This window comes from Alternaria burnsii, assembly GCF_013036055.1.
Source record: "Alternaria burnsii strain CBS107.38 chromosome Unknown 746, whole genome shotgun sequence".
NCBI lineage: Eukaryota > Fungi > Ascomycota > Dothideomycetes > Pleosporales > Pleosporaceae > Alternaria > Alternaria burnsii.
In genome coordinates, this window is record NW_024066109.1 from 154,247 (window position 1) to 170,277 (window position 16,031).

The 16,031-nt window shown below is 52.1% G+C and overlaps 4 protein-coding genes across 4 annotated transcripts; 2 read left to right on the top strand and 2 right to left on the bottom strand.

Moving 5' to 3' along the window:
* Positions 1-384: 384 nt before the first annotated feature.
* Positions 385-1,925, top strand: GT037_002624 (lem3 cdc50; the record flags this gene model as incomplete). The annotated part of the gene is made up of 5 exons (XM_038927671.1): positions 385-481; positions 555-591; positions 643-739; positions 807-1,599; positions 1,678-1,925. The coding sequence occupies 5 exons, from the start codon at positions 385-387 to the stop codon at positions 1,923-1,925; spliced, it is 1,272 nt and encodes a 423-aa protein (XP_038788949.1).
* Positions 1,926-2,720: 795 nt separating this feature from the next.
* GT037_002625 (uncharacterized protein) lies at positions 2,721-6,998 on the top strand (the record flags this gene model as incomplete). The annotated part of the gene is made up of 2 exons (XM_038927672.1): positions 2,721-4,255; positions 4,307-6,998. 2 exons carry the CDS (start codon positions 2,721-2,723, stop codon positions 6,996-6,998), a joined length of 4,227 nt encoding a protein of 1,408 aa, XP_038788950.1.
* Positions 6,999-7,874: 876 nt separating this feature from the next.
* GT037_002626 (uncharacterized protein) lies at positions 7,875-12,146 on the bottom strand (the record flags this gene model as incomplete). The annotated part of the gene is made up of 3 exons (XM_038927673.1): positions 7,875-11,710; positions 11,770-12,061; positions 12,120-12,146. The coding sequence occupies 3 exons, from the start codon at positions 12,144-12,146 to the stop codon at positions 7,875-7,877; spliced, it is 4,155 nt and encodes a 1,384-aa protein (XP_038788951.1).
* Positions 12,147-13,237: 1,091 nt separating this feature from the next.
* Positions 13,238-15,950, bottom strand: GT037_002627 (c6 zinc finger domain containing protein; the record flags this gene model as incomplete). The annotated part of the gene is made up of 2 exons (XM_038927674.1): positions 13,238-13,411; positions 13,506-15,950. 2 exons carry the CDS (start codon positions 15,948-15,950, stop codon positions 13,238-13,240), a joined length of 2,619 nt encoding a protein of 872 aa, XP_038788952.1.
* Positions 15,951-16,031: the final 81 nt, after the last annotated feature.

Below are 16,031 nucleotides of genomic sequence, written 5' to 3' on the forward strand. Positions count from 1 at the left end.
CTTTGTTATGAATTGGTAGCGATAGATCAGAATACAATCATGTTAGCGTTATGAAGATGAACATGCGCCGTGCATTGAAAGTTATTACTGCAATCTCTGCGTGGAAAAGCCAATTGGGCAGAGTAGTGCGCATTTGCTCCGGGTCTGTAATGACGACGAGTCCGTGATATGTCCGTGAGAGCGGTTCATGTTCAGGGTCCCCGGAAGCGGGGACGTGTAAGCTCCGCAGGCGTGCAGGCGTGGCGCGGCCGCTCGCTCTGTCACTAATTTGGGACAACGGCTTGGCCGACCTCAAACCCGCGCGTTCTCACCAACTCTCTCCGGTGACGACCGCACAATCACTCCCTCCACCAGTCGACCGCCGAGTCGCGCGGATACACCACCATGTCGCGAACAGACCAGGTCGAGCACACCGACTCGATAAGCAGTCAGGACCCTAACCGCGAAGAGCCGAAGAAGACGAAGAGCAGGAGGCCGCCGAGTAAGAACAGTCCTGGGCGCGCACACGTGTGCGCATAGTGTGCCGGACGAGAATGTACTGACGAGAGGAATAGATACTGCGTTCAGGCAGCAGCGTTTGAAAGCATGGCAGTAGGTGCAAGGCACGGAGACGCATTACCATCACGACTGACCACGCAACAGGCCCATCTTAACGCCCAAGACCGTCCTTCCTCTCTTCTTCATCGTCGGAGTAATCTTTGCGCCCATCGGCGGGCTGCTGTTGTATGCTAGTGCGCAGGTACGAAGAGCCAAACGGTATACGTGAGCATAAGGGCGTTGATGCTGACAACCTATCTCCCCTCCAGGTCCAGGAGATCTCAATCGACTACACAAACTGCAACACCACCGCACCCCGCCAAGACTCGACCAACTTCGATCCCACGGCCGAAAACCAGCTCGAAACCATTCCGTCCGGCCGAGTCTCGTCCACGTTCAAATCGAATGCCGACCCAGCGGCCATGTGGGGATGGGGACGCGAGAACTACACGTTTGAGTCTGGCGTCTCGCTCGAAACAAACGTGTGCATCCTGAGCTTCACGATTCCCGAAACCATCAAGCCGCCCATTCTCTTCTACTACCGCCTCACAAACTTTTACCAGAACCATCGCCGATACGTCAAGAGTGTTGATATCGACCAGCTCAAGGGTGACGTCCGTAGCGCGAGCGATCTCAGCTCAGGCGACTGCTCCCCACTCGATAACGACCCGGAAACAGGCTTGCCATACTACCCTTGCGGCCTCATTGCAAACTCCATGTTCAACGACACGTTTTCCAACCTGACGCTCGCCAATCCCGCGGGTGGATCTGATTCTGCTAGTGGCCAGAACTACACCATGACGGTGGAGGGAACGAGTTGGTCGCACGAAGGGGATTTGTATGGCAAGACGAAATATAAGCCCGAGGATGTGGTGCCGCCGCCAAATTGGCAGCAACAGTATCCGAATGGGAGGTATAATGGGTCCTTGCCGGATTTGCACACGTGGGAGCAGTTTCAGGTTTGGATGCGGACGGCGGGGTTGCCGACGTTTAGTAAGTTGTATCAGAGGAATGATAATGACGAGCTGAGTGCGGGAACGTATCGGTTGAAGATTTATGATCGTAAGTTCTTGGATCTACTTAATCCCTTTTCTTTTCCTTTCTTTGGAAGACAAGACACTAATTTTCATGTGTGTATAGGCTTCCCCGTCGACAAGTACAGCGGTACCAAATCCATCCTCATCTCTACGCGCACTGTCATGGGCGGCAAGAACCCGTTCCTCGGTATCGCATACCTTGTTGTGGGCGGTATCTGCATCTTATTGGGCGCGGTGTTTTTGGCTACGCATCTCATTAAGCCGAGGAAACTTGGTGATCATACGTACCTTACCTGGAACAACGATCAGCCTAGTACTGCTACCACGACGGGTAGGCAGGGTGGTGCTTGAGAGGGATCTGGAATCGTTGAGATGCCGTATGTATACCATAGGTGGTTTTCTTTCTTTCCTCGAGAGACTTGGGAGTTTGGGTGTTTAGTGAGCGCGAGGACTAGAGTATAGTCTGTTTTTTTCTATGGATATCATGCAACTTCATCATATCATGTTTCGTGGCTAGTTTCTGCTGTTGTGAACTGCGCGGACTTCTTCGACGTCAATGGCTGCGATAAGTGAATCTTATAATGACTCTTGCATTCCCAGCGCTCAGTGAAAATGTGGCATAAATCCGCTGCGGACAGTATACCCTTGCGCGGACGTCATGGTAGTATAGAGACCTGCCAAGACTAGCCATATGGCAGGAGCTCAACTTATCTACGGGCGAATGCGAACCATGAACTTGCTGACACAACTCAAAGTCACTAACAAATTATAGATCGCGCTGTCATACTACCTTGTCGCACTTTCAAGCTCTCAGCTCATCGAGTGGTGCTCTCACCATTATGTTTTCTCAGCTTTGCACCGCCTTCCCTGGTGGATGCCACAGCGCAGGGGCTGTGCCTTCTGCCTTGGGTGTTGAAGATGCAGCGCTAACATCCAGCCCCCAAAGGCCACTTCTCCGCTCCTTACCTCTAACTTAGCAAACCGCTGTTGGCGTTCGCAATAAGCCCGATAGCTACGTGTTCCACACGCTGCACGTGAAAGTCGTTGTGAACTATACGTCTGCTTCAGCCTTTTCGAGGTTCCGGTTACCGCCCGCGCATATGAGAAAGAGCAAGCGCTTCCAGATCGCTCTATACACACGACAAGATGCGGCTACTACACATTACGGACGACGGAAAGCTCAAGTTTACCAAGGACATCATCCTCAAGGACGAAGTTCCCCCCTATGCGATCCTTTCGCACACTTGGGGGGACCAAGAGGTGGTTTTCAACGACATGAAGAGTTTAGATGACTTGAACGATGTCGACGCCAAGAAGAAAGACGGCTGGAAGAAGATTGATTTCTGCGCACAACAAGCAAAGCGTGACGGCCTGAAGTATTTCTGGATAGACACATGCTGCATCGATAAGGCTAATCACACGGAGCTTTCGGAGGCGATCAACTCGATGTTTCGCTGGTACCAGAAAGCCGAAAGGTGCTATGCCTTTCTCTCGGACATTCAGGGGAAGTCATCAGAAGGTGAATGCAGATCGTCCTCGAGATGGAAAGCGGCTTTCAGGGCGAGCAGGTGGTTCAGCCGAGGCTGGACGCTTCAAGAGCTTCTAGCTCCGCGATCCGTCGAGTTCTTTTCTAGAGACGAAGCGTGGCTGGGCGATAAAGAATCGCTTAAGCAAACGATACACGAAATCACAAAGATACCTATTGACGCCCTGACAGGGAGTGATCTGTCCAAGTTTGATATCGATGAACGATTCTCTTGGGCACAAAGTCGACAAACGACGCGGGAAGAAGACGGTGCATACTGTTTGTTAGGCATATTCGGCTGCCACCTTCCACTGATCTATGGCGAAGGCAAAGAAAAAGCTTTGGAGCGACTACGGAAGGAGATGCCAGAGGCATCCGAGAGGCTTAGCAAAATCCGCTGCTGGCTTTCGGCGCCCGACCCGTCTACGAACTATCACAAAGCGCAGAAGCAGCGACAGGCTGATACTGGCCTATGGCTACTGAACAGCGCACAGTTCGAAAATTGGAAGACAGCCGCGGCATCGCGGCTTTGGCTGCATGGAATTCCAGGATGCGGAAAGACCATCCTGAGCTCTACTATCATCGAGCATATGCTGCTGCACTGCGAGAACGATATCCAAAAAGTGACAGTCTACTTCTACTTTGATTTCAACGATTCGCAGAAACAGAATCCAGAGCCAATGCTCCGCTCGTTGCTCCGCCAACTCCTGCAGTGCTTGGCTGTGACACACAAGGACGTTGACGCTTTGTTCTTGTCCTGCAAGAACGGAGAAAAACAGCCGTCACTGCATGAACTTCTGGACGTAATGCCGAAGGTAATGCGGCAGTTCACACATGTTTATATCGTTCTTGACGCGCTCGATGAGTGTACACAACGATCGGAACTGATGAGCATGCTTGAATCAGTGATTGGGTGGAAGCTTGACATGGTACATCTGCTCCTGACTAGCCGAAAAGAGAGGGATATCGAGATGTCCTTGGAGGGTCACATCGAAGAAGACAATGTTGTCAGTCTTCAGAGGGACATAGTGAACGAAGATATATCACGATACGTTCGAAACAGGCTGCATGAAGACAAGGCCTTGGCGAAATGGAACAAGGACGCTGATATTAGACAAGAGATTGAGACAGCCTTGATGAGCCGAGCTGGCGGGATGTATGTGTACTTCTCCAATTATTGAGTGGGTTAGGCCTAACCATAGTCTAGGTTTCGATGGGCTGCATGTCAACTTGATATGCTAGCTAAGAGCCGTAACCTAGCCGCGCTGCGCAAGTCGCTCGCTAGTCTGCCACAAACTTTGGACCAGACATACGATCGCATTCTCACTGCTATACGCGAAGAAGACCGCGTGTACGCAATACGCATCTTGCAGTGGTTGACCTTCTCTGAAAGGCCGCTCACTATCGAGGAAGTTGCCGAAGTGGCTGCAATCGATATCCAGGGCGAACCGGTATTCGATCGCGATGAAGTGCTGATAGATCCGCTAGAAGCGTTAGACATTTGTTCCAGTCTGATCACTGTCACCGGTTCAGCAGAAAAGAGAAAAAATGAAGACGGACGACTGGCTGACTCACGAATTCTCTCTCTAGCACACTACTCAGTTCAAGAGTACCTTGTTTCAGACAGAATCAAGCAAGGACCAGCAAAGCAATATCATATGCAAGAAGTTGAGAGCCATGAAGCGATACTGAAAGGTTGTATTGGATACCTCAACCAGTTTCAAGGACCGATTACCGACGCACAATTCGACATCTCCGCGCTCGCAATGTATTCAGCGGAGTTCTGGATTTCGCATTTTGAAAAGGCAGGAGGTGAGACGGAAAACGTATGCCGGATAGCGCTGAGTATCTTTTCGATGGACAGCCCTGCATATCAAAGTTGGTTACGGTTGTGGGATCCAGAACAGGCTGAGATGGGTGATGATCCTCTAATTTTGAATCGAGGACTAGATGACATGGCAACACCCCTTTACCACGCAGCAAGATTAGGCTTGGGTAAGATTACGAAACTTTTGCTGGATCAGGGTGCCGATGTCAACGCGCAGGGCGGGGAGTTTGGGAATGCGCTTATGGCAGCTTCAAATGGAGGCCACACAGCAGTGGCTGAGCTGTTGATCAATGCTGGCGCAAATGTCAACAGCATTCAAGGATTCTGGGGCAGTCCGCTATGCTTAGCTGCAGGAAGCGGTAGCGAGGCAATGGTCAAATTGTTGATTGATGCAGGCGCTGACATCAATGCGCCTATGCCCAAATCATGTGCTTGGGGCAACGCGCTTCAGGCTGCTCTCGAATGGGAAAAAGAAGCCATGGTCAAGTTGTTGCTTGAAGAAGGTGCCGACTGTGGTTTGGACGAGTATTTGAGAGGCCCTATTCATTATGCCCTTATCAGTGATATGCGCACACCATCGCTCATCAGTATCTTACAGCAACACGGCGCTTCGATAGATGCGATCGATATCGAGAATATGACGCCACTCCATTATTGTGCTCGTAATGGCGATCAGAAGGCCGCAGAAAAACTCCTTGATGCAGGGGTACCGATTGATATAGGAGTTCGACGAAAGTCGTGGCCCAGGGATGGCGACACATCGAGTCCTATTGATCAAGTGGACACAGTATATCCGATTCCAGAATCCATCGCAGTTGGTCTGGCCCCTTTACACTTCGCAGCCTTGACCGGTAATCTTACGATGACGAAATTCTTTCTCGATCACGGCGCAGATCCCAATGCTCTTTCCGAGTATGGCGAGACCCCCCTACATCTTAACCAGCGCCTCACACTCTACGGAACGCGATATAAAGACAGCTGGACTCGCAGGGATTACAGGTTAGAAAGCCGTTCAAGGTCACGGTATCGGTATGAAATGGATCCAAACTTTTCATCTATCGCGTCTACGCGTGAAAGGATACTTGACGCGTTATTGGACCATCCTAATATTTCCACTGCAACACAAGACTACCAAGGCGAAAACCTCTTACACTGCATCAAATATGGGAAACCAGAAAGCGTGACCTTAGTCCAGAAGCTCCTTTCACGGGGAGCCGACCCCTCGTGTGTCAACTCTAGTCAAAAAAGTCCATTGCGCCTTGCCAGTGAAGCTGGTGATACTGCATCGGTTGTTGCTTTGCTGAGCACAGGTACGAAAGCGGTATGGACTGAAGAATGCCTCCTCCATGCACTTGATCACGCAACTCGAAACGGAGACCATGAGGCTATAGTCGCCATTCTGGAGTTGAAGGAGGCACGAGCACTTAAGCTTGTAGCTACGAAGAATGAGCATGGACAGAATTTGCTTCACCGCTTGTTCTGTGCACGATACATTCGGATTGATACGGTACAGTGGTTATTGGACGAAGGAGCGGACAGTTCAGAGCTTGATGATTTCGGCTTATCCCCGCTGGCAAGACTCATCCAAAATTACACGTGGCAATCCAATATTGAGGAGATCTGCAGGTTGCTCCTCAAGATCACAGGAAACGAGTCATTTGTCGACTGTTATGGGCGAAACCTCGGACACCTGTGTGCTGCAACACCCAACTTTGAGACCTACATGTTGAAAGCTTTCAATGATCACGGTGTGGATCTAGCAAGAAGAGACTGTGGTGGAGGAACTGTCCTCCATAGCGCTGCTATGTCTGGCTTCCTTACTGCAGGATCGCTGGAGTATCTTGTCAACAGTATCGGCATCCAGGCGAATGAAGAAGACGCACATGGTCGTACTGCCCTGCAATACGCTATCGAGGAAGCTTGGAAAGAACGCGGCTCGGACACTATGAATCCTGAACGCTGGAAAAGGACCAGGAACATATTGGCAAAGCATCATGCCACGGTGTCAAAGGAAGAAATCGGACTCCCGCCTGGGTGGCTTCGGGCGCAGGATTTCGATTTTTCCATTTGACACCGTGATGCCAATCACAAGAGCTGATCATCTTCATCATTTGCTCGGCTCTCTTGAGTATCTGTAGGATCTAGCAATCTGGCGCTTCCTCACCTGGAATCACCCAGGTGATAATCCCGCATCCCTTAGCCAAGTACCTTGTGCGACTTACTTCGTATGCTCATTGGGTGTTCAATCCTGTCAACATTAGGCCCCCATTAGGCCCCCATAGCACCTTGCAGCTTCAGCACCCCGCGCAACTGATAGGACTGCAGGCCACAGCCTTGCAGCCATGCTGCAGCACACTCAGAGTCTGGCCAGCACCAAGAAGTCCTTTCAGATGCAGTTTGTCTTTGAATGCATATGTGCCGCCGACAGCGTAAGGTCCGATAGTGATCAGAACCTTCGTTGGCAGCGTCAACAGCGATGCTCCATTTGGTGTACTCTCTCTTACCCCAGCCTACTACAGTGATGTAGCTTAAGTTATAATATAGACAAATAGAATCTAAAATCATACAATGCGTGTGATCTCTACAGAGTCTTCACTCAGAAATCAATGTAGACTCTATGGTAAGGCGTAGTTCTTGAGTATGTTCTACTTTTCCCTACTACAACAATGTCTATCAAGATTTGTAGTATACCTATGCATGATCTAGAAGCTTACAATGGTTTCAGTCCATATGAGGTTTTGTATTAGAAGTCAATGTATGCAGCAGCTACCGTTCTGTCGGATGGGGGTGTCAACGTATGTATTAGGTCTAATGAGCTAACTGAGATGTGGAGCACCTCCTATATACCTTGGTATTCGGCTTACAATACCTGCGACCGACAATTCCCCTTGTTATCACTCTACCAAAAGATCCGGTGCTCTGATCTAGTCGTGATCAGACCAAGAGCTCATAGCACTGGTTTGTACTGCTCGAATGACTTGCGCTCAATGGAAGTGAGCCGGTAGACATGGCCTCGCTTGTGGAGTTGGTAAAACATCTCTCGCAACGGGTGCTTGCTCGGGATGGCTTTCGTCGGACTGATGAATTCGGAGAGTGGTCCGAAGAACTGCATGGACACCTTTGCGCGAGTTGTAGCAACGACGGTACGGGGTAACTTCCAGAGATGACCAAGAGCGCGGGTCATATCGAGACTGACCGAGTTCCTGTCCTTGCCCATGAATGAGTCGACGGTGACGATATCGATGTCTGCAAGGCGTTGGGCTAGCACTGGCTGTCGTCGTGACAAGGCTTGTGCAACAGTGTCGCGCTCCCGCCGAAGTATCTCAACCTGCGCGGTGTACGGTGTGATGATGACGTGATCCTTGCCTTCCATGTGAGCCATGCGATCGACGGCATCCCTCATCACTGCGCAAGCAGTCTCTAGTGAGTATGAGGAGCCAGTCACGCCTTTGACTGTCTTGGCGTCCACGACGTTGACAAAGATCAGGTTGCTGTCGGTATGCCAGATCTTCTTGTTGATGTCGGAGTAGAATGTGGAGAGATCGTCGTCAAAGGAACCTTCTACTGCCTGCAGATCGGGTAGCTCATTCACCAGAGCGCATAGGTCCAACAGAGGTTTGTTCTTGAAGCGTGATGTCTGCTTGAGCTCGTACATGTGGAATCCGGTAACATGTAGACGCACGAGTGGTGACAGAGTGAGCTGTTTCTGGAAAGGATTCTCTAGGCTGTTACCGAATACCATAGGAGGGAGCTGATTGATGGACCCGATAAACATGCGCAGCTGAGCATTCCAGTAGTGAGAGAAGTATCCCGCGAACTCGGCGTCGTTTGCTCGACCGGCCTCTTCCAAGAACACTGCGTGCGTCTGACGGACAGCGTTGAAGGTCATCTCTGTAGCCACTGACGACGTGGTGCATACAATTGCTGCCTTCTCCAGCAGAGCGTCGTATCCGGCCTCTGCCGCATCTTTGACAGCACGCTTGATATCGTCGTCCATCACATCTCCGTTGGTCAAGAGTACTTGATGAGCATGGAGGATCGGTTTCAACTTGTTCTCCAGGTGTGTAAGTTCGCCTTTCGTGAAGGTTTCGAGCACTTCCGGAGAACGCCGAAACCCTGGGACATTGGCTAGCTCTAGGATATAGCTCGCAGCAGACCCGTCAACTTCCTTCATGCGACGATCTTGGATAGAAGCGTCTCCAGTGCCGCGGTAGTGAGCCAGATACGCGTTCAGAAGGCTACGAGGTAGAGAGTCGGTCACCTTGGTGTTCGGGTCGTGGTTGAGAGGCAGCTTCTTTTGACGCGGCTTGTGAAGTGGGCGTGACATGGCAACGACGGCATCAATCTCTGAGCTTGGAGAATGTAAGCGGAGGACGAGCTTGGCAGGCATCTTCATCTCGCTCATGAACCTGGAAGTTATCAGACGAAGGACTCGGTACACCTCATCGACCGTATCGTTCTGGATGCCGCAAAATGTGACGCGGCCTGGCTGTGTGGTATGCATTTCGGGGTTGCCATCCTGAAAGTCTGGGATATTGATGTCGAGAGTGTATGCCGCCGCGATAACGAAAGCCAAGTAAGACTTCCCTGATCCTGAGGGCCCAGTCACACACCCAGTGTTCTCGTAAAGACCATTGTCTTCCATCTCCATGAAGGCGTTTAACTGGTAGTCACGGAGGTATGACATAAGGATCTGTCGAGCTTGATCCCACTGGCCTGCGTCGATATCCTTGAACAGTCCAGACCTCTTGAGTTGTGTAAAGTTCTTCATGAGCAACAGCTCGGTCTGCGCCTTGAGCGCCTCTGCCTTGGCGGGGTATGTGTCACGAAGGTCGTGGGAGACCTTGAGCATAGTAATGTTGTTCATCAAGCGCTTGCATTCCTCCTCGCCTTTTTTGGTGAAGATAGCGACAGACTTCTTCGAGTTGTCGCGTGACCAAGTACGGAGGACTGACGAATTCTTCATGTTCGCCAGGTCGTCGACTGTCAAAACCGAATACTCTTCAGTATCCAACGGCAGGTATTTATCCTCCTGTCGGGGATCCTTCTCCCGGGGACGGTCAACGATGACGTTGAGCTGTCCACGCGAAGTAGCGTCAATAGCTTCAGTGATCCTGCCTTTCCATGCATTCATAGAGGCGAGCTCGTCACCTGGATGGAAATCGATGAAGACTGAATCTCCGATTACCAATGTGGGCGACTCTCGGTTCTTGTTGACAGAAAGCTGGAGATGATACGACATCCAGAGTCTGTATGTCTTGTTGTAAGTCCCCGGGACCGGTACAACAGCGACTCGGCCGGTGTATTTATGATTGCCCATAGAAGCTCGCTGCTCAAGAAGCGTACCGAGGCCGACTGATCGCTCGTACTCTTCGAAAGTCTCAAACGCATATCGGGCGGAAGTGGTAAATTTGGGAAGTTCAGATGTCGGCTTGATGCCTGAGTTGCACATCTGCGGGTTGTTCAGGTCCTTGTAGATGACCGACATGGGATCATACTCCGTGAGCTGTTTCCATGCTTCAACCACGGATTCGACGTCTGAGTCTACGCGGGAGCTACGAATGAGCATGAAGATGTACGGTGAGTTCTGCACAACGATGCGCAAGTCGTCGTACAACTCGGGCATATTCTGACGATGGGTGAGAACATTGCTCGTGCATGGAAGCTCGTTGTGTCGGAAGCAGATGAGGAAGAGCTTGGCTCCAGACCTGAGGCTACCATACATATACTTGAAATAGTTCTTCTGTCCAACGGTCTGGGGAAACAACTTGCGCAGGGTCGATTCCCAAAGGCGGTCGGAGACGTCAAGGACTTTGTGCGATGGTTTGTATACGTCCAAATCCCAGGCTTCGGCACTGTCATTAGAGAGCTTTGGAACGCGAGCGTTTCGGTGGGTGAGCTCAACATAGGCAGATTCCTTCGGTTGCACGTCGGGTGTGTTGGAGTCCTCGTAATTGATTGTGTGTGCAATCTTCACGAGTGACTTGAAGTTGGGGTCCAGACGAAGAGTGACACGTACCGTATTGCTGGTGTCTTGCTTGAAGCTCTTGACCGGCTCGAATTCGTCTTCATAGTTTGGTTTGCGCGGCTTGAGCCTATGGCGAGCCAAGAGCTTCTCTGCGCGTTCTGCCTTACGCATGGCGTCACGCTCCTCCTCTGACATGCGCTCGGACTTGACCTTGCGCTTTTGTGTCGGAAGTGGTGGAAGGGCTTGGTCGTCATCGCCACCCAGCCATGGCGATGTATCGACAACAGGTATAAGTCCAGTCGTGACGAGCTTGAGCTTTCTACGTACGACACGATAGATGCGAGCCATCGATACCGACCAGAGACACTTATACCGGAGGTACATGCCGAAGTCCTTGAGCTTCTTCTTGGACATAGCACCGGTGACTCCCGCGTAGTATGGTCGAGACCGTAGAAGCTTGTAGTATTCCGTGAGGATCTCGTTGTCGGTCGGCTCATAGGCGGGCTCGCCCTTGTATTGTGCTCGAAACGTCTCAGCCAAGCGACCTAATGCCGCATCTCGCAACTCTTTGGTCAGTGAGCCGTGCTGAACGTTGATGAGGTCTGGACGGTATGCAGGCTGGGAGTGAGCGCGAGGGCGAGAGTTGCTCTGGGAGTCGTGGATGCGCGGGGTGCCGCGTCCACGCTCGTATCCACGCTCGTAGTACTCTTCGCGCAGAGGATCGATGGCGGGTGCGGAAAAGTCTGGAGTCTCGCCGGGAACGCGCGCTGGAGCATCCCAGGAGCTGGTACCGTTGAGCAAGAAGACGCAGTGATCTGATCGAGTAGAAAAAAGTCAGCTTTTGTTTCCCAAACTGTCGTGAAGAGGCACTCACCATCCTTGGGAAAGGTCTCGGTCTCGCATACTGAGTTGGGCAACAGACTAACAAACTCCAGACGTGGTGAGAACCAAGCATGGTCATCGGAGTACGCGCCAGGCTTAGACGACATGTAGGGTACGTCATCTGCTTCTTGCAAAACAGGCAGACACAAGTACTCTTCATAGGCCTCGCGCGACATGACGGCATGAGGTGGATTGACGTCAAGGGCCGTGATCTTGTATGCAGTTCGAAGACCTTCGACATCCATTTCGACACCGTATGAAACCATAGCGTCGTAATGGGGAGCCTATGGAGACGCAAAGTCAGCGTGAGTCCTACATTCATTCCAAGCAGCCCCAACTAACCTTGTACCGTGAGTATGTATTCATCATGAGTGGTTGTGGTGTGAGTGAAGTGGTAGAACAGGTGGATGAAGTGGTAGAATAGGTAGAGAAACTGCAGCTTGTAACAGCGGCGATTTGAAGGGGAGTTTGTGGATGGGTAGAGAGTAAGAGTTTGAACTTGTCGTGAGGATATGGCCCAGTAGGTGAGTGACTGCCAAGGCTGCACTTATCCTAGTTGACGAGGCGCTTGCGAAGACGCAAAAAAGCTTGTCGTGAAGGTGAAGGTGAAGGTGAAGGTGAGCTTCGTCTTTTTCCTGCTGCTGTTGGAAAGCTATTCCTTTCGGCCTGCTGTATACATCGGTCTACGTACTTGGTACTAAACAAGAGAAGGGAAGGCAAGTACTTCCCGGGTATTGTACAATACAATATCTATTAGCGACAGCAGACAATGTCTTCTCCAGCTTTGACTATGCTGGCGGGTTGTGCCCGCCTATAATACCCAGCATTCTAGGACCCAGATTCTCCTGAAGTCATGAAAGCGTAACAAGAATCGATTGAGCAATGATTCGACCCGAACGATCGCTACACGAGGTTAGAATTAGTTTCTCAGGACAAGTGTGATAGTTCTCTATCCAAATCGGGGGATCAGTTTCTAATTCTTTCCAATTACATTACCAACCCTGGAGACGATGAATTAGTAACAACAGTAGGGCCAAGGAGCTAACTTGTAGTTGAAACAAATGATATTGGGAGAAGACTAGACGGGTAAAGATCTACCCAAAGCAGCTGTCCGTAGACAAAAAAGCTGCCAACTCCAAACACCATGCCATCGAGAAAAAAAAATACCCCCTAATCCTGTAGCTGAGGAATATCTCAAGAGCGATAAGCCTGCTAACCCATATCACCCATGATGACACCACACGCCTCGTCCCAAAAAAGGAACAAGGCAAACCCATATCAAATGAATCCAGCGCCGACTCCCCCCTCACCCAATGACCGTCCCATACCCTATTGAATCCTCACCGCCAGATGCGCGTATTCGTAGCTCAAGCAGACCTATAACACCCTAAGTACTCCATCCCCTCAAAAGACATCACACCTCTACCCTCTTCCCATTCAGTCTCAAGGGGGGGTGAAACTTACCGACTACCAGCCCCCCTCCTCCCCGGCAGCGGCGGCGGCACAAGTGGATTCCCATACGCATCTGTTCCCAGCTGTGCCCTGCAATCCGGACAATACCATTTCGCGCGGCGGGAAGGTATGTCGTCTTCTGTCATATTCATACAGGGGAGGTGAAACCACTCTTTGTCGCACTGTGGGATCGTTAGCCCATTGTCCACCATCTACCATCTACCATCTACTTCGCCCTCGCTGCTGTCATAAAAGTGGTAGGGATACAAAACTTACGTTATTGTCACAACTGATCATCTGCCCATAAGACACATCATCACAGATGCAATACCGCGGCTCATCCGGATCAATCTCATCCGCCGCCTCCACCTCTTCGGAAGCCTCTGCCCTTCCCTCCGTACGTCTGTTGGTCTTCTTTTTATTCTTACTCCCTTGTGCGCGCTTGACGTTCGTGACCGTCTTTTGACCATCCTCCGCAACAGTAACTTCGCCTTTCGGAGGCGGTTTCCTTCGCGAACTAGTGCGTGTCGTGGGCATGGCTGATTGTTGTTGTTGTTGCTGTGATTGTTGGTGTTGGGCAGAGGGGAGAACTGCAGGTGGTACTGCTGTAGAGGTAGACGCGGGTTGGCTAAAGACACTATGACGACGAGTTTCTCGTGTTATCCTACCTTCTTCGCTGCCAGGCTTGGGCTCTTCGCTTTGCGCTTTGGGCGTCGGCACGTGACCGCGTGCGGATCTTGGACGTAAAGTTGGCGCTGCAGGTGTTTCTGGAGCGGGTTCAGGTACTGGCGTCGGTGTCTTTGAGAATTTTGCGGGGGGAAGAGAAGCCACAGGCGGAGTGGGTGCTCTTGGGGCGACGGACCCACGTGTTGACCTTGTCGAAACTGTAGTTGGTGCTGTTGGGACTGCGGCTGGAACTGGACTGGGTGCTCGGGCTGGTGCTGGCGATTGCAAAGCTTCTGACATAGCGGGGGACTCTTCGGGCGCTAGTGGTGAAATTGTGATGGGTGTGAGCTCTGGGCTCTGCTCTTTTGGTACAACTCTGTTAACTTTCGGTGTGCTTGGACCTGCCGGGGCGAGAGGCACTTGTACAGGGTTTCCATTTGTCGATGGCTTCAGAGAGTCTGGGAGGGGCACAGGCGTGTTAGTTGCCGGTGAAGCTACGGCAGAGGCAGGGATCTCTCGAGGGGTGGAGGCGGTAGAGGCGGGAGTTGGTATTGGGGAGGAGATAGTGTTGGTCGCTGGCGCAATGAGCTGCAATCGTGTGCGCTTGGGCTCTGGAGGCCTTGATGAACTGTCTTGAGTGGCTACCGACGCTTCTCTCGTGGCTTCGGTGGCGCCGTCGGTGGTGGGTGCGGGTGACGTATCGCGCTTGCGTTTGTTGGAAGGATTGACGACAGTTTTCTTCTTTTGGCTTGCGGGCGTTGCAACAGTCGAGTTGAAGTTGAGTTCTTTGAGGCTGTTGGCAGCTTCTCTGATCTTCTCAGAAGCACCTATGAGCTCCTGAGCGTCCTGCATAGCCTTTTGGCGCTGAGATGTGCGATCGAGCTTCCTACCTTCTTTGGTCGCGACAGGCTTGAGACGGATGCTGACTGGACCAGTCTCGTCCTTGGCGTCTTCATCGACAGGCTCGGTCGGCGGGGGTGGATTGGCTGCCTGTGGACCATGCGGTGCCAACAGGCCCAGGCCCGATGCTGTCATGATCTGCTGTAGCGTCTCAGGCTCCTCATCGAGGAAGTCTTCGCCCGTGGCCTCGCAACGAGCCTTTTCCCTTTCGTAGTCTGCCTCTGTACGGTGCTTCTTTTCAAGCTCGCGAATCATCATGGTCTGGCTAGGCGTCCAGACAGCATTCTTCTTCATCTGCTTGCGCAATACAGCCATTTCATACTCGGTCAGCTTCTTCCACGGCGCCCATTTGCTACCAGGCTTCGCGTCGGCTGGAGGTGGGGCGAGTTGGGCAAGCGCGTTGCTAGTAGAAATGCCCGCAATCGAACTGTGTACGTTGGTGCCGAGTACGCCAGCAGCGCGCGATCTGCCGCCAGTTGTCCTTGAATGTCTGTCCCGGTTGTCCTTGCGCTTCTTGGGCGATATTACGTCGATACCTGAGCCAATTTCCGAGTCTGACGAGTCAGAGTCACGGCGCATTCGTCCGCGTCCTCTGGGGAGAGAAATGGCTGTCTTCCTGTGCCGATCTCGGGGCCGCGAAGTGTTGGCGCCATGGCGGCCGCCATCAAAGGTCAAGCGCAGATGGGGGGCTCGTTCGTAGTTGCGGTTTATGGGTCGGTGGGCACTTGGAGAGACTGGCGGGGGCGTAGGATCGCGTGACGGCGGCTGTGGCTGGGCCTGAAGTTTCCTCTTGATGACAGACGAGCGCTGGCAGTGGCGCACAGTGACCTCGTATAGCCGCGAGGCCTCTGTGTAGGCAAACTCTCTCTGGCTGATGGCTTTTTGGAGATGCTGGGCAATCTGTTTGCGCAGCAACACGGGGTCGGGGCGCTCTCGCTCGGCAAGGGCGGGCAGCTTGCCATACTGCACCGTCAGCGCGTGCACATGCTGGACGGCCTCGGAGTAGGTCGAGTCGAGGTCGGCAATCAGCGTCAACGAGCGCACCAGGTCCGAGGGAAAGAACTCGGTATAGTCGAGGAAGTCATTCACCGTCGTCTGAGCATCCGGGTTCGGGGCGGGTTGAGCCATCTCAGGCGCATCGTCGGCTTCAGACATGGCGCATCGCGGGGAGGCAGAGTGGATGGAGGCTTGCGACGCACGCGTCAGACTCTCCAGCCACGCGTCAACCAAACTATT